This window comes from Rosa chinensis, chromosome 1 (assembly GCF_002994745.2).
Source record: "Rosa chinensis cultivar Old Blush chromosome 1, RchiOBHm-V2, whole genome shotgun sequence".
NCBI classification, from domain to species: domain Eukaryota; kingdom Viridiplantae; phylum Streptophyta; class Magnoliopsida; order Rosales; family Rosaceae; genus Rosa; species Rosa chinensis.
In genome coordinates, this window is record NC_037088.1 from 24,997,823 (window position 1) to 25,023,109 (window position 25,287).

The 25,287-nt window shown below is 37.5% G+C and overlaps 1 protein-coding gene and 1 pseudogene across 3 annotated transcripts; one reads left to right on the top strand and one right to left on the bottom strand.

Moving 5' to 3' along the window:
* The first annotated feature begins 930 nt into the window (after positions 1 to 930).
* LOC112190809 lies at positions 931 to 12,565 on the top strand (annotated as a pseudogene).
* A 4,721-nt stretch (positions 12,566 to 17,286) lies between these two features.
* LOC112190800 (protein GLUTELIN PRECURSOR ACCUMULATION 3) lies at positions 17,287 to 24,496 on the bottom strand. Of its 3 annotated transcripts, none has more exons than XM_040516990.1 (17): positions 24,102 to 24,496; positions 23,917 to 24,014; positions 23,183 to 23,318; positions 23,057 to 23,085; positions 22,831 to 22,927; positions 22,688 to 22,743; positions 22,452 to 22,559; positions 21,735 to 21,791; positions 20,994 to 21,085; positions 20,214 to 20,298; positions 19,537 to 19,689; positions 18,817 to 18,917; positions 18,647 to 18,670; positions 18,359 to 18,538; positions 18,163 to 18,266; positions 17,780 to 17,870; positions 17,287 to 17,583 (listed from the first exon to the last, which is right to left on the bottom strand). In XM_040516990.1, the coding sequence occupies exons 1-17, from the start codon at positions 24,161 to 24,163 to the stop codon at positions 17,512 to 17,514; spliced, it is 1,545 nt and encodes a 514-aa protein (XP_040372924.1). In that variant the 5' UTR covers positions 24,164 to 24,496; the 3' UTR covers positions 17,287 to 17,511. The 3 variants fall into 3 exon arrangements, with proteins under 3 accessions (XP_040372924.1, XP_040372925.1, XP_040372928.1); XM_040516991.1 differs by having other exon boundaries at positions 17,287 to 17,565; positions 24,102 to 24,495; XM_040516994.1 differs by lacking the exon at positions 18,647 to 18,670 and having other exon boundaries at positions 24,102 to 24,495.
* Positions 24,497 to 25,287: the final 791 nt, after the last annotated feature.

Below are 25,287 nucleotides of genomic sequence, written 5' to 3' on the forward strand. Positions count from 1 at the left end.
TTTTTTTTTATCAAATTTTACAGATATTTCTTGATTTTATCGAGGATATATCCCAAATATATAATATATCGGGATTTGACGATATCACAGAAATTTCACAAAAACGATGGAAGATAAGATATTTTACCCCTATGATATATCGATCCTTCCAAAAAGGGAGATATTAGGGGATAAAATATCCATAGATATTTCAATCCTCGAGTAAATTGCAAGGGCGCAAGATACACAGATCTAAAGTCGTAGCGTTAGCGCACCTATAGACCCATGGACCCGGCTCGTTGCTCAACATGTCCACACTTGTGATACAGAGTGTTTCTGCTGAATAGCGGAATGTCTAGTCCAGCGGAATAACTGGATGTCTTGTTCTGCTACTTTCATTATCGGTCTCATTTATCTGCAAGATGAGCAAAGGTCAGAGGAAAGACCGGGTCTGGCAGCCTTCAACATTCCGATGTCTAAGTCAATATCGTTATAAGATAAAGATAATGAAAAGTGATAGTAAACAGTTATCTTTTTCATTCGATGTGGGACGATTGGGCTTCCGATACCGCTCTGAGGGGTATCGCGTTCCCTGGCTGGGAGTTCCTTCGTTATCTTTTGATAGCTAGATGAGTCTTGTGCTTCCAGTATATATATACCAACACTGAGCTACTTCTTAAGCTCTTGTCAATTCTATCAACTACGCCTGGCAACTCAGCCGATTATCCTTTAACCGCCCATTCCCCCTGATAAAATATCGTGTTAATGGACTGTCAACTAGTTAACAACCCATTAGTTAACGGACGAAAATGGGCTCCCTGACGGACCCTAATTGACCCAATTAGAAAGAAAAAATGGGTAGAGAAGAAGAGCACTCTTCTTGAACTCGACGCCACCGATTTGTAGATGTTAAAATTTTCTTTATCCAACTCGGGAGACGGGTGGGACAAAATGATGGTGTTTGACTGGTGGAGCATGCTAGATTTGAGCAGAAAGTCGAGGTCCTGGAACTGGTTACTGAGGGACTCGGCGGCCATGTTGATGTCGGTCTGCATATGGAGCTTTCTATTGGTGAATGATGTGTCGTTGCATTGGTTGGCGAGGGCCTTGAGGCGCTGGAGAGTGGAGAGGAGGTTGGGGAGGAGAGTGTAGAGAAAGGGTTCTCAGCCCAGTGCGGGGAGTCGAAGATGTCAGCGACGGAGGTCTGGTGGGAGGCGAGCTTGGAGTGGAAGGATCGGACGGTGGTGCTCTACATTGGGGTGAGGTGGGTCGGGTTCGGGCTGAGGTTGGGTCGGGTTTGGGTGGGAGTTTGGTAGTAGTGGATGCATGAAAGTGAAGGAGAAGAATTGAATGTAAAAATATAATAATATATTTTTTTAATTTTTTAGAAGAGTTTTAATGAATAATGAGGGTGAATATATAAATATGAATTGAATTTTAAAAAAATGCAATATATATATATATATATATATATATATATATATATATTCATTTTATGTTAGCGGATCTTAAAGGGTTTCAATGGCGAATTAATTGCTAACGGGTTTTAATGGGTTTTTTTTTTTAAATGGTTAAATAGGAATTTTATTAGCAAAGGCTAGAATCGCATGAATGCATATCATCCACTACCACCATAGGGCTAGTAAGACAGTGATATGTTAGCACCACTCACTAATACAAATCCATGCTCACTTATTAAACTAAACAAGCTTGGTAGGGTAATCGAAACAGGTCACCTGTGTTGCAGCAACTTTCTTGGACTTTGGGAGATTTTTATTTTTCAAACCAAGTGGCCTTCCTCTTTTCTTCCTTGGTTCCTGCATCTCCATTATAGGTTCCCTTGGCACTAGAATACTACCTGGTGCCTCAATGAGACCAAGAGATCGTGCAGTAAATTTGCTTGGAAAGGTAGGTGTCTTCAGCTTCTTTGTTGGTGCGTCCAGTATCTCAACTTTCTTGAATAGTTCAGGCAGCAATCTTTCAATTTTTTTGGAGAAGCCTTAAAGGTTGGAGGGCAACGTCTTTTCTCCATCTTCGGCTCAACCTTTGTAGGGGTTGTGCTATTATCTTATTGCACAAGCGTTGCAGTTTCAGTAGTCCCTTGCAGCAACATTACTTCTTCACTCAGTTGAGAGAGACTTTCTGTAACGCCCCAAACCGCACCTCACCAGCTTGGGCGCGTCACAGTGCCGCGGAGCTCTAAAATATAAACCGAACGCTCGATTTACATTCTAGAGAACCGCTAGGCTTTTTGTTTGAAACTTTTCGTAAAACACAGCGGAAGCTACAAATATTTTTGAGGTGAAAACTTGAATTGCTAGCAACTATTTTGTTTGTTCAGAACTTGGAAAAAGACGTACACGGGGTACGGATTTCAATGAAAGAGAATCCAACTGAGTTTAACCTGAGGCTAGATAACAACAAGCTCCGAAACACGAAGTTGAGAAATAAAAGTTAGCACAACTCCAGACAAGGGTTTACCGAACTTGTTATGCACACCCAGCTCCGTCCGCTAATGTCCCGTCACCAGTGCACAGTACCTGCATTCATACTGTTGTAGGGGTGAGCTTTCGTCCTCGCTGCTCAACAGGAACTCTAACTCGACTAGGCATGAAACCAATAAATAGATTTTGGAGCTCCAGTATGAAAATAGGCTTAAACCAAGTATTTAAAAATGAACGACAAACTTTAATATTTTTCAACGTGAAAACTGATGCATGATGCTTAAATAAATACGGCGCCAAATCCAAGTGTTACCTGATGGCCGGTCCCATAGACCCACTACACGACCTTACCTCAAATTAATTTATCACCAGGTAAGCGTAGCGAGAACGTCCACTACCTAGCTATACACACGTACTGAGTCCGTGATTACAGATACTCGGACGACCGGTATAGCTAACCCTCCGGAGGTTTAGGGGATCGAACCCAAGGAAGTCAGTGCCCCTTTCGCTCTCAAGCCATCACATCTCTCACAATTTGGTTAGTATGCATAGCATTTTAACATAACCAAACCGTACCACCCATCATGCATATTTTAACACAAGATATAAGAAAACAACTAACCGAGGAGAGTCCTGAATCCCTACCTGGATTCCGGTGCTTTCTCTCACGTACTCCGGGAGTTGCGAACTTTCTGTTCCTCGGATAGCTGGAGCCCTAGATTCCGACATTTCGACCGTTAATAACTCACTGAACTAATAATTGAAATCACGACGATTAACAAATCGTCCAAACCAACTTTCCTGATTTGACCAGGAGTTGACCAAGGGTTGACCACTTTGACCAATGTTAAATAGGTTCGATAATTAACTTAAAATATCGAACATTTCTTCAATTTACAATATACGGAAGTTATATTCATTTCCCGATTTTATCCATGAAGGGATTTAACTTTTTATTTAACGATATCGTCACATAGCAATTCCATCGAATTACTATGGACACCTAACTTAAATCTAGCTTCACACAATGTGTCCCCAAAACTGCTAAGGACACCCAATTAACCAAATCCAAATATTTCACAACCAATTAACAATTTCTTGACAACAGCCATGTCATAATCCATTCACATCGACACACAACCCATTCTGCACATGCAATCGAGCTTATACACATTCAAACAACCAACTATCCATTTCAAGGCCATAACAACAGGTTATCCATTCACTTTCAAACTCAACCTTGAGCAACCAAACTTAGAACCATCGTAATACAATCTCAGCCAAATGACCCATTCAATTTACCTAACCTCCAAACTTGGTTCGAGGGTTGAAATATACCTTCAAAATCTGAAGGCAGCTAAGCCAACTCCTTGCTGAAACTGGGCAGACGAAGAACTGAGGATGTAGACGTTATCTTCCCAGCAAACTTCCGAATACCTTGCCTATAGTTGCATTCGAGGCCGAGGCAAGCCAAGAAGAGCCGGAAAAGTAGCCGGCGTCAGCAACAGCATCGAATCCGGAAACGAAAACCATCAGAACCCAACCCAAACTGAAAACTAAGTATCAAATCGTGTAGATTATGACGAAGGGATGAATTTCCATACCGAATGCGCCCTGAACAATGGCCGGAAATGGCTGAACTTCGCCGGAGCAGTTCGATCTTCTCACTGTCGTTTCTCCCTCCTCGTCCGGTGCATGGGCGATCGAAGACCACAATCGTGACGGCGACAACGAGACGAAGGCGATGGTGTCCGTGCGCCGGCCGGAGGTGTCCTGACGGTGGAGCGCCGACAGGGTTGAGGTGTCGGGTCAGAGAGCTCCCAGCTCTCCCTCTTTCTCTCTCTCGATCATTCTGGATCCATTCTGACTTGGTCCCCTTCCTTTAAAATGAAATCAAGGGCCCAGATCAAGCGGTGGATGAATCAATGGCTGGGATTTCTCCACCTATTTTCCATTTCTGGTTTTAAGTTCTAAATTTCCACACCTTCGGAAATTCACTAAAAATAGTTCGGGTCACCGGAAAATTCTCCGAAAATTTTCACTAACTCGTCGTGACGCGTACTTCATTATCCAACTCCTAAATTGAGGATTTCACGTCACGAGAATTTCTGAATATATTCTCGAATACTTTAACTCTTATCGAAATCGATAAGTCAATTAGCGAACTATTTCATTTAAGCTCGATAAACTTTTCCGGGGCTCACACTGTGCGGGTTCAGGAATGATTACCAACACCTTTGACGGTGAAGCCACTACAAGTTTGTCTTTTGAAGGAGACTTGATGTTCTTATGAAGATTGTCATTGGAACTAACGCCAAGGAATTATCAAGTTTTTTGGGAAGCAGCCTGTCATGCAGAATGACTAGTTTGCGTGCAGTTGTGCCATTTTAGAATAGAGCCCGGTTTACGAGCGGTAACACCAGCATTTACACTCCTAGAAGTGAAAGGTACTTGCAGTAAAACTCAAAGAAGGAGTTCCAATAGCAAGCCTTTCAGCAGGAGCCCGATCCTGCTTTGCAGCTCCCATGCTAATTGGGCATCAATCCCCTTCATGCATTAGAAAATGGCAAGAGTTGCACATGCCAACCAAATTCTCAAAGAAGGATGTTTCAGCTTCTACACCTGGAGCGAGTCAGAGCATTTTTGGGAGAAAGAAAGGCTTGGATAGGTCATGAAAAACCCTAACCCTAACCTTCCCCATGTTTTCAAATAGTTTGTCATGCAACTCTAAAATCTTACCCGTCACAGCAGCAATATCTTTGATAGTGTATGAATCCTCAAAAGATGGTGGAAAGTTAGAGATTTTCACCCAGAAGAAAAGGGAGTTCATCTCTATAGATTGAATCGATGCCATACCATCATATTCTTGCATCACAATTGGAGCATGATTGAACCTCCAGGGTCCACCCCAAAGGACTTTGTTACGATCAATGGCGGAACCTTATAGGGGCGGGTATGGGCCTTGGCCCCCCCAACGTGTTCACATTTTCTTAACAAGGTATATATTAAATATATGAAGTCTACATATTTGTACCTTTGTGGCCCAACCAATTTTTTAACCATCAGTTTTCAAACTTCTCATTTGTTTTGTTCTTTATTTAATTAAGTTTTCCTACTTCTAGGCTTTACTTTTCTAGCTTTTTGCTATTCCCATCCCACGGTGGCTTTTGAATGTTCCATGCTCACCATTTATACTTTCTAAGCTTTTTATATTTTATTATTATAAGTAATTAAACGGTCATTAGTATAGAAAGTAGAAAGAAAAGGCCAAAAGGGGGTCAATATATTTCTACCCAATACCCATCGTCAGATCATCTTCTACAAGAAGCTCTACAAGGTCGGTCAAAAAAAAAATTCTCTACAAAATAAAATAGGCATGAGGATGAGCCTCCTAACTTAACTAGGTTCCAAACTCCAAAAAAAAAAAAATGTTATTGTATTTTTTTTTCCGGCCCCTCCAAGGTTCGGCTCCTAGTTCCGCCACTGGTTACGATCTTGCAATACGTCAAAAGGCAACACAAATTTGTTGTGCTCAAGCTCTTGGATCTTGAAGCCTTTGTCAAGAACCCACACCCTTCTAAAAAATTGTCTTAAGTCATTCAACTAAGCCGATTGTTTTGCCAAAGGCTTGTACAGAAGGAACAATTGTTTTGGGTGGCACTGTGCAAATCAAGCAAGAGATGCAGCAAATGATTCCGTGACATCTTCAATGGAAGGTATGATGGTTTGACATTTCCGCAGGAAGAAGAGTAGCCTGTGCCGCCATCAAGGGTATTAGGGTTTGGGTGCGTGCAGAGAACACACTTAGGGTTTTCATAAAATTAATAGGTATTCTTACAGTTTAATAGATAATTAATTAGAAAAGATTAAAAAAAACAACAACAACAATACCACCACCACCTTAATGGAGTTCCAACAAGTTACCCGCGAATTCATCGAACTCAACCCATTGTAACCCACCTTAACTGATTATAATGGGTTGAGCCCGTTAAGACCGCCAACCCAACCCTTCAAAACCGCCACGCGCGACCCCTACTTCGAAGTTAAAAGGCTTAAAGCCGTTTGAAACTTTGAAAGACCCCTAGCGGCGCGAGACTCTTCAATCTTCATTTTCTCATCGGACGACGTCGTTTTGAAGTCTCGGAATCCCAACTCTCCGAGGGCTCTGAGGAAGACGATGATAGTGAAGGAGAGGATGAAGATGAACTGAATAAGAAAAAGGGAGGGGATTCTCGGACTAACAAGGTGGGTATTGTGATTTGTGTTCAAAATATGCAATATGCCCAATTTGTATTGGAGTTTCTTATAGAAAACAACCCAGTTGTTGGAATTTGATAAAATCAGTGTTAGGTTGATGAAAATGCATATAGGTTGGAAAAGATTGGAACTTTATGGCTGTGGGATCGAAACCCAATTACACAAACTTAAATATCAATGCTTGGTTACTACTTGTAGATGGCACCATCATTCCTTTTCACACAAATGTTAAGTTTCTTGAGCTAATTTGGATGGAGCTTTTGCTTAAGTGCTTGGTTCTCTTATGTCCAAGTATAATTACTGAGAATGATAAGTTGGAATTAATGGTGAATATTAAGTCTGGGTACTAGCATTTTGTTTGATTGGATAAGTGAACTTGATTGCTTGTTTTTGCAGGCAGCAGCAGCAATGTGGGTAGGAATAGGCAGCTTCTCTGACCCTCCTGAGCCACAGGGGCTTGCACACTTTCTAGGTCTGTGTTATAAGTGTGCATATGCTCAACCAAAGCGTGGTTAAATTTTTGATGTGCGGACTTATGTTGTGCGTGCAGAACACATGCTTTTCATGGGGAGTACGGAATTTCCAGATGAAAATGAGGTATGTTTGGCAATCGAGTATTTTCTTCTTGCTAGTTAACTTGGTTTTGAATCACAAATCCTTGGGAATGCACATGCTCCTCTGTGTTCTTTATCCTAAATTGAGATTTACTGAGAGCTCATGGCAGTGATTCAGCAGCATCATTTTTCTTTCTAATAGAGGTTACTACGTGGAAATTCAAGAATTATGTTATGGTTATCACTTGTTCTGACTCGTTTCTTTCCTAATATGACAGTTAGTTACTTATCCAAGCACGGAGGGTGGTCAAATCCATATGCAGAAGTAGAGCATACTTGCTACCATTTTGAAGTGAAACAAGAGTTTCTCAAGGGTGCCTTGACAAGGTAAATACTGAGCTCTTCAAGTGCTCGATCTGAGTAAGTCATTTCCTTGGTATTGAAGATATTTGTGATTGGTAAACTGAGATTGTAAATTTTGGTGATGCTTCCTGCATTGATATTTAGTATTAACTTTGTCTCACTCATTCATATGAAATTTGAACGGATATATGTCTGCTAGTCATACTTATGTTCCAAAACAAATGTGAATTGACTACAGGATCTGTGGTGTAAAAGTTTATGCAACTTTTCTTGTACTTCTTTTCTCTTTTATATTTATATGTTCCATATATATTAAGGATATTACTTGTTAGACTACCTTACCAGAAAATTTTGGGATGGACATGAGATTTAGGTTGCAAATCTAAGAACCAATTGTGTTCTTTGTGGTCCCTCAGCATCTCAAGTGTTATATCATTTCAGTGAATTCTAATCAAATCTGTAATAGTCTAAACACTCATTTATTAGAATATTTTTGCATATGTTACTGTAGCAATATATTTCCCTCTGTCATAACTTTTCATTTTTTCTCTGTTTACATTTCTATTTCAGTAACTTGACTTCTGTTTACTAGGGCTCTTTGATTTATCATATTTTCTCAGCTCTTTGTTTCACCCCTTGTAAAAAATGAAGCCATGGAGCGGGAGGTACAGGCTGTAGATTCAGGTGCATGCCACTCTTGTCTGATTTTTGATAGTTTTCCAAGAAATGTCCCAGTTTTGATAAACAATATACAAGTTCCTTATTGCTGAATGGTATTCTATGTTAAACAAAATGGAATGCAGAGTTTAACCAGGTTCTGCAGAACGGTGCTTGCCACCTTGAACAACTTCAATGCCATACAGCCTCAACTGGTCACCCGTTTAATAGATTCGCATGAGGTCAAACTTAAATCTTGGGGTTTTACTTTTATCTTTCCGTTTCCTTTTGCTCAAGTAAGATCTTTATTACATAATAATGTATGCAACTATTTGTAGTTGTGTATGCATGAAGGGAATAAAAAGAGCTTGAGTGATGCCATGGAAAAAGGGATCAATTTGCGGGAACAGTATTGAAAACAGAGATTATTACCATGGTGGATTGATGAATCTAGTTGTAATAGGAGGAGGTGAAAGTTTTCATCTCTATGTCTTGTTGTTTTCTTTGTTTTTACCATTGTCTTTTGAAAGTTGAATAAAAGATATGCCAGTAGCAGAAAATTTAAATTTGCTTAGTAAATTTCAATCAGATTACATTTGTTAGGCCAGGGATTCTTTTTGTTGATCATCATATTTGATTCTAGGAACTTGTAGAGGACCAGAGGTTGATGTTGGAGAACACAATCAAGCATTGTGGGTTTGTCAGTAATGGTGTTCATAGTGAGTATTCTGATACCCGGAATTCTATATAGGCAATGCGCTGGAGAGATCTATGGTACTCTTTGGCCTATGAAGCCGAAAATAATTTCACTAGCAATTATGGATGAGGCCTTTGGGCCGTTCCGTTAGAAATCACAGTGGGAATTCCAAATAGGCAAAAGTGCTGGAGAGATCTAGGGTATATTTTGGCTTTTGAATCCGAAAATAATTTCACTAGCACTTTTCAATGAGGCCTTGGGCAGTTAGAAATCATAGTGTTTTGACAGTTGTTATTATAATGTAGATGGAATTTTGTATGCTGTTAATGAGCCATTGTTATTACATTGACATATAATATCCTGCTTTTTAATGCCCCGGACATATCAAAATATATATTCATTGTGATATTGTACTCGATGCAGAATCTCTTGATGTAATTGAGAATTGGGTTTTGGAATTGTTTGGTAAAGTCAAAGAAGGTCCCCCAGTAAATCTGGAATTCAAGGCTGAAGGTCCAATTTGGAAAGCTGGAAAACTTTACAGGCTAGGGGCTGTTAAAGATGTTCGTATACTCCACTTAACATGGACATTGCCATGCCCTCGTCAAGACTATTTGAAGAAATCAGAAGAATATTTATCTCATCTCCTTGGGCATGGTAAGATGACCATTATTAATTAGTTTTATTTGTTGTTCCTATGCAGGGCGCAAGGTGTTTTTATTGGATAAAAGAATGTGAAGTTGAGAATTTGATTTTCCTTTTTAAGGAAAAGGCAGTAGTTATGAGTCTTGTGACTCCTTGAAGTAGACGTCTCTGAAAATTTTAAGTTAGCTTAGATCCAAGGAAGGAGCTTGAATGCTTCTTTGCTATCACCTTTTGTGTAGTATATTTCTTTTGACTGGCATCTGTCCTGCATTAGATTTTGTTGCTCTTGTGTGCTTCTGATCGTTTGTCGTCCAACTATAAAGTGGTTTTCTGACTTTTAACACTGAGCACTATGTTTTGTGTTTTCCAGAGGGCAGGGGAAGTTTGCATTCCTATTTCAAAGTTAAAGGGTGGGCAACATCTCTGGCTGCTGGTGTTGGGGATGGCGGGATGCATCATTTTTTTTTTGGTTTATGTCTTTCGCACGGACATTCATCTCACTGGCCAGTCTCTGGATTGGATAAGGTAGCATCTCTATTTTATCTTCAAGAACCTTTTGTTAGAACAATAACTCCTTTTTTTGGTGGGTAGAAGAATAACTATTCCATTTCTGTCTGTCTATTGTCATGAGAGTAAACATTAGTCTATGATATTGCAATCCTACATAAATTTTTGAGAAATTATTGGTTTTATAAATGCACGCCTCAATGTTCTCTTGATATGCATGGTATTGGTAAAACATCAGTTAATTTACTGTTTGAACATATCCAGTGAATCAAAATCTGCTCCATCTTTGTTACTTCTCATTTTCCATCTATGATACTTGCAGATTTTTTATATAATTGGCTTGGTCTACCAATACATAAATTTATTGCATCAAGTGTCCCCACAACAATGGATATTTAAGGAACTGCAGGATACTGGGATTTAGATTTGCAGAGGAGCAGCCTCAGGATGATTATATGCCTCAGAACTTGCAGGTTTCTTTTGTTATTGAAATTGCACATCTTTTCATAGACATATTCTAAAAGATAGTATCACCAGATTCACCCCTGATAAAATACATAGCTTAGAATATTATGTCTTGTTGACTAATGTCAAAACGTCTTTATGTTGCAGGAAATTTACTAATTTATGCAGCAGAACATGTTATTTATGGGTCCTATGCATACAAGATTTGGGATGAGAATATGTTCTTGATTTCCTTAGACCAGAAAACATGAGGATTGATGTTGTATCAAAGCCCTCATTTAAGTCAGAAGGTAATATTTGTCTCTTATGCCAAAAAGAAGAAGGATGCTACTTATATATCTTGTTCTATCTTACTGTTTTGGTGTTCTTAGATTGTGTTTCTCATTGCATCAATATAAAAAGTGTCTCATAGATGGTCTTTTCGTGTTATCCTTGTAATTTTATTATTTGTGACTCAGAGTGGACCATGATTTCTCTGTCTATTTATATGTTAAATCATGCCATAAGCATTTGTTTTCCGGGTTATACTAAGTGAAACAAATTTTAAGCGTTGAGATTTCCATGTATTTGTTTTAACTGTTTCAGATTTCCAGTGCGAACCTTGGTTTGGGTCACATTATACTGAGGAAGATGTATCTCCATCTTTGATAGATTTGTGGAAGGACCATCCAGAAATTGATGTTTCATTGCATCTCCCAGAAAAGAATGAGTTCATTCCTACTGATTTTTCCATTTGTTCTGATGGTCTTGATACTATAGATACAGCTTCTCCGAGATGTATATTGGATGAGCCATTGGTGAAGTTCTGGTACAAACTTGATAGTACTTGAAAACTTCCACGGGCAAAATACTTCTTTCTGCATCAATCCCAAGGGTGGATATGATAATGTGAAGAGTTGTGTCTTGACTGAACTATAATATCCCTCCTCAAAGATAAGCTGAATGAGATTGCCTATCAGGTTATTGCCTCATCTCATATTGACTAGTGGATTTTGTGGTTTAGTTTTAATGGCTGGGGCTTAATGCTTTTTTGCATCCAAGTTTGTGCACTAGAGGAAGTTGAATTCTATAGTAACTTATAGTACAGACTTAAAAATTAGAAAATCGGTTTAGGTAACTTCTAAATAAAGTACCTGTTGTTACCTTTTATCATACAAGTTATAAATTACAAGTGTGTTCTCTGTCCATTCTTGACAACTCACTTATATTGATCTTGAATTTAATTTATAATGGTAGTCTTCCCCAGCCTTGCGTAGCTAATTTTGAGAACTAAAGAAACGTTTATCGATGTCTATGAAAGTTATACTCAATTTTGTAGAAAAATATTGGTCAGGTTGTCCTCATTGACTTATACGTGCATGTAGGCTGGTGTTGCCAAGCTGGAAACTTTGGTATCTGTATCGACTGACAAGCTGGAGCTAAAGGTCTACGGTTTCAATGACAAGCTTCCAGCTCTGTTGTCAAAGATTCTGAAAACAACCAAAAGTTTCATGCCAATTTCTGATTGTTTCATGATATGCTTAGTCATTCATCCCCTGCTATCCACTCTATGTCTGGTTTTTAAGTTTCATATAGATAAGAATACCTTGCTGGTTTCGGGCTTGTTTATGACAGTTACACTTAACAGGTTATTAAATGTTGATATGCAAGTATATGTCTGGCTATACAAAACAGGAAGCAGAACGATTCAGAAGCATTCAGAAGGAGGATGTCATGAACCGGTACAAAACAAATTTGCAACAGTCATCTCCCAAGTGTCGGAGACTGACTTGCAATTCGTGTTTGGGGATGCAAAACAGACTTGAAATATGCTGAAGCACGGCTGGAGTCTGTACAAGTCATTGAAGACCTTGCAGCCTTTAAGATGCCTTTAAAATGCTCATTTGTTGAAAATTTATAGATGGTTTCTGAATTTTTGATGTAAACTGAGCATTTTGAGGTCTTATTGTTTGCCAGGTGTTATTTGCGTTGATTACAACCCACCTGGCCGATGAAAGTGAAAATCAAAACCATTGTAGATACATTGATATAAAAAATTATATTGATTCACTCAATTTTTTTTGGTGAAAATATATTGCTGGTTTTTTTTTTTTTCTTTTTCTTTTGGTCTTAGTACTGCAGGTTAATCTCCTTGATGTGATATGGTTGGGTTTGGATTTGGTGATTCACATCATACTAATGGCCAGCCAGTGGCGGAGCCACTTTATAGCATATATGCAACGCCACTGGCCTTTTCTTGTTTCTATGTACATCTTGATGTCGAGTTATCTCTACATTGTCTTTTGAACCACTATAGCTGTTTAACTAGAATGCACAATTTCAACTTTCAACTATCAACCACAATCACAAATATAAATTCATATGATGAAGCCAGCAAAACATAAGAATTCTGCTCTCAAACTCTCAACTGAACTCAATAAAGCAAGAGGCAATGAATTTCCAATCCTCAAAATTCAAAAAAGTAGTTGGTCTTATATGCTAAATAGCCTAAATATCAAGTTACTGATATCATTTTCAATTATAGATTTTCTGTATTCAGATAATGTCAAGCCACAATTGTGCACTATTTCAACACAATGCCCTGCATTCTTGGCCTCTTCACTTTCTAAGTCATCATGTCCAGGTAAGTCACTCAATGAATTGCGTCATTATTTGAAAATGATTTTCAATGCATATAATCAGATTGTCTCGATTAATGGTGAAACATCAAAATTTGAGCATTGGACTAGTTAATCCTTTTGATCTTAATCTCATGAAGACAAATAATTCACCATTGTACTGCAAAATTTGAGCAAATGCCACATGTGTCTGCAAAACTGACATTTACAAGCAACTCTTCATATGTACTTATGTCTGTAGAAGTCAGTTGTGTTATGCAGCTTTTAGTACATTGCTTGTTCAATATAATCATGTCCTTTTTTCTGCTAATACTATCATGTGATTAATATTTATCAAGCGTTTAGGCTTTTGTCCAGTATTTTTTCATATTAATATTGTCAGCATTTCCGATTTTTTTTATTTTTATTTTTATTTATTTATTTATTTATTTATTTTTTTATTTTTTTATGTTCTGATTTTTCGTACTGGTTTCCAATGGTTTCCAAGTTTGGGTTTAGCAGTGGCAGCAGGGCATCGAATCCTGAAGTCTTGGTTGGGAAGATGGTTTAAGACTTGTATCCTCCTCTGCCTCTTATGGTTCTCGATTTCTTGATATCGATCGTGAAGCTTCCTCTTTGTGGCCTGAAGCTTCGCCTCAAGAGCCGCTTCATCGAAACACGGCTTTGGCTTGATCGATTTTGCTTGATCACCAACACAGGGTGCGGCGGGCTTGATCAGATCATGAGAACAGGGCTCGATCAATGAACTGGGTTCGATCGGGGTACCATCAACATTTCGCTTCACGATCTTTATGCGTATTTTGAGCGATGGCTTTGAAGGCTGCTCAGCCTTTTGATCGGACCCAGATGCACAAAACCCTAGATCCGAGCCCAAACCCAAACGTTGAATCGAATCGAGAATTCGAGTCCTCTGGCGAGTGAACTCCTCCGGGAAATCAGAGGCGGCGACGGTGATGGCGTGGTCGAGAATATCGAAAATGGTGGAGGAGTTGTTTGCAGTGGCAAAGAAATCCCTCCAGTACTGGAGCGACTCTGGTTTCTTCTGGATCGCCGCCGCCATGGAAGAAAACGGAGATCGAAAGTAATTAACGAACAAACAGCTAGAGATCGAGAGAATTGGGAAATTTTCCTAAGACAAGAGAAGAGAAGAGAAGAGCAGAGCAGAGATTATCAGAATGGAAAGTGGAGATAAGGATTAGGAATATATAGAAGGGGGATTCCGTCTATCCTTCTCTTCGATTGGATTGGGGCTCCCAACGGTAATATTCCTTGGCCACCGACTCATTAAAAATTCAAATTTAAATTATAACTTAGATATTTAATTTAAATATGAATTTACAAAACAAACCTTTTTCTTTTTCTTTTTTTCATTCACAAAATACTGAATTTTTTTTAATTCAAAACAAAATACTTAAATTGAATCTTTTTAATGGCTCATGGGACCTCTACTGTTTAAGGGTACCTTCTCCATGGAATGAGAAAATTCTACCCAACCAAAAAGAAATTAATTCAAGCACTGAATTTATTTTTGGGGAAATGATAAGGAAAATAAAAAAACGAGAGTCATTTATTTGTGTAAAAATAGCACCTCTCCCCCTCCTATGAACCAAATCTATCTGAACCCTTATCAATTTGCACTCGACACTTACCAAAATCTCTCTCTCTCTCTCTCTCTCTCTCTCTCTCTCTCTCTCTCTCTCTCTCTTCCTTCCTGACCGAGTCGACTCATCGACCACCGTCAGCCTCGAAGATGCAAAGTTCACCAACTTAGAGTGGACAATCTCTTAGAGTGTTTGGGTAAGTGCGGTTAATTAACCCCAAAATTGTGTAAATGGTAATTATCCCAATGAATTAAGAGCTTTAATCTTCAGCCAAAAAAAAGAATGTAAATAAAGGGTGTAAATAAAAAAAAGAGTTGAGAGTTTTGGTGTTGGCAACTCCAACACTCCACATTTTTGTTTCTCTAAGCTGAATACGGTGATACCACCATGGGTAAGTGGTTGGCCAACAGTTGTGGAATCTGTACTTAACAAAGCATTGGTCTTGTTTTGTTTTCATCTAAATGTGACATCTGCCTTGTTTTCCTTCCTGAAAAAATAATTTTGTCTAATTGCACTTTGTTTTATCTAAAGACAGTTAAAAGAAATGCCTTGTTCCTTTATTTTTATTTTTTTTTTTTTTCCAACTTAATCCTTGTCCTTCTTGGTCATCAAGTCATTCTTCACCCAGAAGGGAGATATAGTATTCAGGAGGATCCTATTCACAGCACAAGTTTCCGACCAACAATAGCTTGGGGTTTAGCTGTATTTTACTTAACAAAACTGATTTTCATCACTTTTATCTATGTCTGTCGGCGATATTCAATTTTTGGAAATTTACTTCTAATTTATCATTGAAGTCAATGACAGATCAACGACTAAGTTGACTAGGTATGTAGGTGTGCTCAGCTCAAATTCTCAAAATGACCAAAAGGGTGGAAAAAGCTTGTACTTCTCATAATTAGGAGAGGAATCTTAGAACAAATCATGCAAATGAGGCTGAGCTTGTCTATGTATTGATCTTTTATTTATATATTTATCTATTTGTTATTTTGCCAAAAGCGCATGAAATAAATAATGAATTCAAGTATTTTACACTGAAATCTGTAATTACAAATTCAATACCTCCATATGATACTGAGAAATAGTATAAGCCCTGCCTAGTGGTATAGACTACATGTAACACTCTGCATATATCCCCAGAAGAAACAATCGATTCTTCTATATAGTAGATGATCCCAAGTACGTACACTAGCAATCTACCATCATGGACATTGTGCATCAACCAACAATGCTTTGTTGTTTCTTGGACATGGAAAACCAAAATTCTGAGTTGATACAAAGATGAAGCATTTCCTTGCAGTAGAATTATTTGAGTGCTAGACTGGCAGCTTACAGTGGCATAATTTTCACAATCACCAAAAGAGTTGCCAAACCTTGCATATAAGATTCTGGAGATGTAACTGTTTGGAGGAGGTTCACGGTTGGCTTTTGATCATTAGACCAAAAGAAGTTGAGACAATAGCAGGGGAAAAAAACTGACACCAAGTTTAAATCAGCTTTGCACAATCTATCAATGAAGTTGCATCTAAGAAATAGATGACTTGATCCAATATATGTAGATAATACATAGCTGAGACCTAATACAATCCCCTTGTGACAACATCGCTTTAAATATTGGAAACCTTGGGTGATAAAGATTTGAGCATGTATCAAATAAACATAGATTTTTTTTTTTGTTAAGGGTAAATGGTAAATCTCTCCACAGTATAAGATAAAGAACTAAACTAAAAAAAAAAAAAAAAAAAAAAAGATGAAAATAGCACTCAAAATCTATGAAAGACCATTTCAGTCCAAAACTCCCTAAATAAGCTATACAAACCTCTATTCATTTCATGGACTATTGCTCCTGTACCTAGGAATCTGTTTGAGGATTGCAAGGGGGTTTTTAATTTTTGGAGTATTGCAAGGGGATTTTTTATTTTTGGAGGATACAGCCTTTAAGCACAGCCTTTAAGCATTTGATCTTGACCATATCCTCTATCATTCCTCAGAAATTCAATATTTAATACTAAGATGGGTAAATATCAGATGACTACATTGTGGAGTGCCGGATGGAGGCAAAGGCAACCTAAAGAATAGCGTTTTTTTTTTTGGAATGAGTTTGGATCCACCATCGAACTCTTTTTCTTTTCTGCATACTCCTAAGAATAAAGACTATTTCGAAAAGACTTGCAAACAAGGCAAAAGCCTCTTAAGTCGGTGATCTCGTGGTCCATTTTGGCAAAGAATGGAGGGCACTTGCGAGCTTTGGACTGGGTGAGAGACTGAGCGATGCGGAAACTAAAACGCTTCTAAAGATTGTAGAGCTAGAACACAAATGGCCTAATGCTGATTAGTGGATTCCGCCATCTGCTATATTCTCTTCTCATTTTATTTTAAGACATTTATCGGTTGTAATAAAAGAAATTATGGATGTGAATATATATATTTTAATATACAAACATCTGTATACCTTAATAAGGTCAACCGAAGCCACATAGTACAGTAACTCATAAAACATCATAAAAGCAGTGGATTTCGGAGGTTATAAAAATGGTACTGATATTGTCTACATCACATCAATTCCGTAGTAGACATCTAGGTCTTTGCACCACTCTAGTTATGAGTTCATATTTCACAACGGAAGCTTTGTGCAAAATTCAAGTCAGAATATCTGTAGAGGAAATGCTTTGTTTGCTTTGTTTTTTCCTCCTCTTCTAATTTACCCAAAGGGACGTCCCTCCCTTAATTTAGTTGTTTGTACTCTGCCAGCAGCTTTGGAATGTCATCCATACGCAACTGAAAATCATCAGCACCCTATTATCAACATGGTAAGACGGAATAATAAAGGGAGAGAATAAATAGAGATGGATGAAAGCTCTCTTGTCAAGGTTTAAACATATCAAGGATCAGTAGAGTACATACACCAGATGTGCAAAAAGAAAAAAAATCAGTAGCATCTGGTAAAGATGATGATTAATTAGATTACACAAAATAACGATATGATGGATACCTGATTAACATTTCTAATATGATAGAAACCATAAGCCACTTTTCCAGGAGAACCAGACTCAACCAACTCTGGATCAGATCCGCCATTCTCCCTATCATAGCCAAGCAAATACCACCAACAAATGAAGGATTAATCAACCAAGTTTAGAAAGTGACAGTCCACAAAATTTACGGGCAATACATGTAAGTATTTATTTGGAGTGCTCCTGGATATCATTCTGGTTCATATGCAATGAATGTGCGGAGGTAAAAAAAATTTTAAGTTAAAATATGGTTCATCGATGAATCAAGCTGGTTAAGCTTGTTAGACTTTTGTAAACAACCACAGAAACAGGACAATCTAGCTGATTGTAAACAAGTCATGGTGTAAAACATCATTCTTACAGGTGACGACGAGTAATTTGGCGTTGGTAGTCCCGAAGCAAAGGCCCAAGCTCTTTAAGTGGTATGAACCTTGCAGTAGAATTCCTCCAGTGGTCACGAAGTGCCTGAGATACATTATAAGTAATTTTGTACTTTTCTGCACCATAGAGAACATTTGTTGTTTTAAAAGTGATTAAATGATGATCAAATATCCTACCTGAATATGTGAAATATGTTCACAAGTGGTATCTCTTTCTCCAACCAAACTTGAAGCTAGTTCAGTAAGTTCTCTGTCTTCTAACTCATCCACAACAGGAACCCCATTACTAGGGAGAGAAACTGATATTCCTAATCTTTTTCGCAATTCTGAGACAGCAGATTCTTCTGCTTCGCTTTCCTGTTAGGAGAATGACTTACAAATTTAATATCCAACCCAAAAACAAAAAGTTAATATCTAGCAGTGTACTAGTAATTGAGGGAACCATTCAAGATATGACATGCATGCCTGAAATTTTGGCAGAACAGTTCCCTATTCTAATATCATGCAATCCAGCTCAATATGATGTTAGCAGACATGATTCAAAGCACACATATTTACAGTAGAAGTAAGGCAGTATGGCCGTTGGCAAAATCATATTGAATGATCGGCATAATTAGAGGCAGTAGCACTAATACCTTGAGTTCAGATTGGACATTATTATTTTCCATCATGACATCCTTATTTTCGGTAATATTGGTTGGTGAAGTTGCACGAAGCCTGTTTGCAATAGGGTCCTCTATACAACAAGCAAAATGCGACAATTAGAATGTGTTAGAATAAGGTTTCAACTGCATGAAACATCTAAGAAATACAGTTCCCTTCTGCTTAGATATATAATAGGAACACAACATTGTTTTCCATACCAAGATGCGCACAACAGTTTCTCTCCTTTACTTAACTTCTAAGTTTTCTTTCTTTAAATTTGATATCACTGAGAGATGATTTTGGAGCCTTCTCATCATCACTTTGGATAACCCCTCTAACACAGTATTGTTTTACATTATGGAATCATCAGATCAAAGTTTTACGTCCAATTTTAAGCACTATCACATGAAAGAATTTGTACGTGCTCCAGCAGGAGAAACTTGAATCAAGATAAAATAAAGATTTTTTTAGATTTTTTTTTTTTTGAGTAATATATATGACCTAACAGACAAACAGTTGAAGACTCAAAGTTCATGAAGATTATATGCTCAGTTAAATTTGAGGCTATGACCTAACACAGCCGCATTTGAGCCCTTTACAACTGAAAGGCACCAAGTTACATAGAAGATTGGTCATGATGAAATCCTAGATAAAAAGGGGTCCAGAAGCAAAGGAGTTCGATCAGAAGCCATAAGAAGACTGTGTAGTACCTTCAGGAACCAACCACCATAGATCACCAAATGTGGATTTGCCATCAAAGCCACCAAATAACAGATGACGTGAGCCAATGCATGTCAGTGAATGGTATGCTCGAGCAGGAGGGGGTTCATTGCCAGTAGGTAACCGCTTCCACTGTGCAGAAACTTAATGTTTGGGAAAAAGAGGGGTAAGGAATTATAATTAAATGCACAAAAGAAGTGAAAGATGTTGCAATCTCGTCATGAGATGAAAGTGTGGCATAAAATATTTTAAATTTCCACAAGTAAAGACATGTATTATCAAAGACAGGTGGGCAATCTCGTCATGAGATGAAAGTGTGGCATAAAATATTTTAAATTTCCACAAGACATGTATTATCAGACAGGTGGAACCCAATAAACACGGGGGTATACAAGGGAACCACCAATTAACAATAAGAGCATTAGAGAATCTCTATCCACATGGTAAGAAGGATATTACTCTACTTTTGCACCCTTTTTTCTAGTCCCTTATGTGTGTTTTGGGTGGGGAGTGGGGCATTGTATACAGTTACTCATACATTTGTCTACTGTATCATCTAGCAAGTAAATACATCATAGTAGCATGGTGAAAGATGGATGGTCAATACATTATCATAGTCAACTCAGTATCAGCTAAAAATTTGAGAGTAAAGGCAAGAAGCACTCACCCCTGTCTAAGATGATGCAGTCATTGTAATAGATGTCATAACGACTCAACCAGCCACCAGTTCCATGGCCTCCAAATAGCAACAGCTGCATAAATGGTTTTTGAACTCAGTTACAAAGAACATCAACAAAATAGAGTGAACTTCAATATAAAAATATATAAATAAATAATAAAAAAATTCTACGATAAGTTAATATCTCCAACACCATTATTAAATTAAAATCCTTCCACCCACCCTAGAACGACAGAACTGAAAATTTTACATACAGTTGAAAACATCCTATTTTATTCAATAATTGCAAAAGTCTTTTCAGTTTTATGCTACTTCCATGGTTCAGAAAATGAGTGTCTTCCTGCCCAGAGATAGGGTATTTTCTATTGGGCAGCTGACAAATTTACCTCCCAAATTTTAAGATTTACTGTCAGCCTAAGTAAAATTATCTACCATATACAATTTTTCCATAATAACAATATTGCATTACAAAATAAACTAAACCAAAGTACTAATTAAAACTGTCCATGAATAATGTCAGAAATATAAACTTCAGGTTGCCAGTGGTACAGGATTGTCAAAATTATTGTGTTTGTGTGGGTAATATGGATTGAAGAAACAAAAGGTTTTAGATAATCAAATTCATGAATACTTCAGGATTTCCCACTCTCCATTTTTTATGTGAATTCAGAGGAGGATCTTAATCTTAATTGACATTTTGTCATCAGTTTATTGACAGGCACAAAACAAAGACAGAAAAACTAATAAAATTTGTGAAATGTCAATTACATAGTGTCCTCCAGATGTGATGGTATGGCCACAACGTGCAGAAGGAGCTTGACCTGGAAGCTTCAGTTGGGTCCATCCAGGTGTTTCATTTTCTTCCTTCCACAACAAAGACAAAACAGAAATTCAAGTTGAATAACTAAGAAACTGAGCAGTTACGTATAATAGTCTGAATTGAGTTATATAAGACCAAAACTCATGAAGCTGAGTAGTTTGAAAAAATGAACAAGAAGAAAGTCGTGATAGTAAAAACACCAAAGCCATATACCAAAAAAAAAAAATGGTCCAACACGTGCAGGCTTGCACACCATCTCAATACAAAGTTCAAGTGAGCTTCCAAGAGGGAAATCCAGAGAACAAAAACAGGAACAAAAGTGAAATGGGTTTTACAGAACAAATAGTTCTTATGTAGGGGATCAGCGTACTGACAGTATCCAACATCAATGTTTTCACAAATCATATCCTTGAAGTACAACATCAGAAATCTAAGCGCACAGCGGAATGTCTAGTAGAAATATTGTTATTTACATGGCATATATCAGAAGGCATCATCTCAACAGGTGCTTTAATAGGATGGCATGATTTACGACGATAGGGAAATTAAGATGGCTATAATCTTAAGACTAGAATAGAAGGCAAGACTAGAAATAGGAAACCACAACGAAACTGATCTTGAAAAGTCCAAGGGAAACTGTAGAAAAAGGGATCAACTAATAAGTAATAACCATTAGTATCACTACTAACCTTCTGCGATTACACCCTTCAAAGCCCATAAATCACCCATGATAGGACCTCCACCTCCTACAACATTCAAGATTATGTCAGCAAAAACCCGTCAAAGCCCCTTAAATAAACTCAAGCATCTTAACAGAAGTCATATATTCTCTCTCTCAAATCAAACAATCCTTGGTAATCAAATGGACTGTCAGACAGTAGAGTTTTGTTTAGATACCATAATGTTACAGAACAATGATATCATTGTTTAGATATATGGATCACACATCTGAGCTGTCAATTCAACTGACCCTCAAGAATTCCATAGTATACCATGGAATTACAAAATAGTATTATCTAACTTTCATTATGCCTTAAGGAGATTGGTTATATGGGATTCAGGAATTTGCAGAAAACCAGCACTCATATTCTATATTGATCCGAGAGGAGTTTCATGACACAACTTTGGATGAAGGAAAATTTTCAAAGCAAGCATCACCAATAGCATGTCTTTTTCCCCTTGCTTTCTACAAATCGGTTTCCAGAATTTGGAATGTCGAGAAGAAATAATCATTAAAACAATTATAAAAAATGTCATTTACTATATACTTATATAGACATCATTAATAGATTATACTACTTTACTATAACGGAAGGCAACCATCTGGGCAAACATTGTTAAAAGAAAACAAAATCAAAATGAAATGAATAACCAATTATTAACATAGTGGCAGCATTGTACTTTACCTCTGCCGCCATAGACAAGCAACCGTTTTTCAACCATAGTAGCTGTGTGGCCACATCTAGGTGGTGGCAGTGATCCAGTAACTGACAGTTCCATCCACTCTAGTGATACTGTTCAAAGAAGAGTAAAGATCCAAGTAATTTTATGATCATTTGATTCATTTCATAAAGCATCAACTCAACCAAATATGAAGCAGAAACTAAAAATAATTACAAACAAGACTCAGAAAACCATTTACTTGTGTCCAAGACATACACATCTGACAACCACTTTTTACCATCCCAGCCACCATACCTGCATTTATTTACATTTTACTTAATAAAACATACTAGAATTGTCACATCAATTGGTAAATAAAAAATGCAATGATTATATGCTAACATAATAATTTTCTGATTTCCAATAGCTGAAGCTGCAGCAAAGTCTCGTGCTGAGGGTAAGTCACCAAAGCTTGTCAACTCTGACCATTGCCATATATCTGGAAGAAACAAAAATTTAATTTATCCTCAGCATGTCAAAAAGGAGGCAAAACAAGCATTACCCAAGTATATTATTAACTCATATCACTCTTAATACATTTTTATAAGAAAAATAAATAGATACTTACCAGTATCTAGGACCCAAAAGTCACCTAACCTGAATAGGCCAACCTTATAGTTAATAGCATGTGGGTAGTTAATAGAATTATAGCACAATATCTTGCAGGTAGAACACTCAATGGATGTGAACACACCTCTTGCCACCGCAACGCCCACCAAAGATGAACATATGACAATCAATCACAACAGCAACGTGAAATGCCCGAGGACTTGGACCCACTTGTCCATCAGTGCCGCCAGTGCACTCTGGCTTATACCATAGTTTATTATCTGAAACAATCAAAAGCCTGAAATGAGATTCTTTACTTTTACTTGTGTGTATATTCTACTACAAAGCTCTTACCATTTTGTGTGACTTTAGGGCATGAAAATTAGTCAAATTTTACCATTTCCATAAAACTAAGCACATCCCACATGGATGGTATCAATTACATCCTTATTACTTTAATTCATTTTAAAAATAAACTAGAAAACCATGGATTATTTGATGACTGCATATCATCCCACTTTCAACCAAGTCAATCTCACATTCCCCACTTTATATATTCCGATCCATCATTATCCCCAAACAAGATGACACACAGTCCACTTCTTCCATTCCCTTGCCATTGTTCCTTTCATCGTCTCGGCTCGAATTCCGAGCCATTTCCCTCCCTTGTAACTATAACATACATATTATTTACACTATATTCCTTCTCCTTCAAATTTTGCATCCTAAATGCCGCTGATTTTTAATAAAAGTAAAACGTAACATGCCAATCAAATGAAGTTGACAGTGGATTTATGTTTTTGTAATGAATTACCCAGATAACGATTTCAATCAAAAATAAAAAATTGTGGGTGAAGTAAGGAAAGAGAAAGTGAGTACCAATGTCATAGACGACGATATCGTTGAGAAACCTCTTCTCTACAAGGCCTCCGAACACGATCACTTTGGATTTTCCAATGTTGACGGAAGTGTGACCACTGAGAATTCAAACACATGACAAATTCAAATGGAAAAATCTCCAAAGTTAATAATACATAACATGAGAAAGAGAGACAAGGGTTTGCCTGCGAGGTTGGGGAAGAGTTCCGGCGAAATCAGACGAAGAAGCTCGAACCCAGTAATGCATCTTCTCTTCGTCTCAAAGCTTCGTTGTACCGTACTATAGCTCTCTGGTTAAGTTGCTTATTACTATTATTATTATTTATTTTGGATTGGGTCTCGATTTGGGTTTGGGGTAATGGTGTTTATGTTTCGGGTATATGGCTTGCCTTTGATTCTCTGTTTTCTGAGACTCAGTGATTTGGGTATATGGCTTGCCTCTGTTTTCTTTGTTTATGGGAGGTGCTGAAGCAGGTGGCGAATGGGGAACGCCGCAGAGGAGGTCGTAGAAGGTGGAGCTGGAAGAAGGAAGAAGGAAGAGGAAGAGATAAACAGATTGACCAAAAAAAAAAAAAAAACGCCCCAAATCGGATCTAAAACTATTTATAAATCAGTTCAAAAGATGCTTGCTCCCTTTGAAATATTTTACTTTAGGTGGACTATAATGTTTTTCACTATATAGTATGAGAAATGTCATACTGCAAATTTGTGTTAAACAACTACAATATTATATCAAAAAAGTAGACATCCAATAATATAGCAATACATTCTTGGATAAGTAACTGAATAATAAATACAATAATTACAACAATAATATTTAGTACATGTGGTTGCAATACATCTCACGTGACACAAAAAAAAAAATTCTTATCATAGATGTTTTCTTCAAGTCCCTGCTTGCAAATTCAAATTTCAATGCCATTGTTTTTTTTTTTGGGACACCAATGACAACCACCATGGAAACAATGAGTTTAAACCCAGCTTCCTCTATAGCATCAAGAAACAGCTTCCTCTATAGCATCAAAAAAAACCCAGCTTCCTCTATTGAAGTCACTTTGATGGCTATCATCTTGCAATAAAAGAACCTCTAGCAAGGTGAAAGGATCCTAAGCTAGAAAATATTTCATCAAACAATGCATTCAACCAAAATTCTTATACACGACACGAAATAAACATACGACCAACTCCTGCATACATCTTTGACAATAAAAAAAAAGACCTCTTATATACATCCGAGGTACTATCAAAATCAAAAAATATGGAAACATGACATATAGAGTATAGAAACAAAATTCTAGCTCATTAATTTCATCTCTCTGACAAAGGTGCTGCAAAACTGACATAAATAGATTAAGTATCTATTCAGTAAAC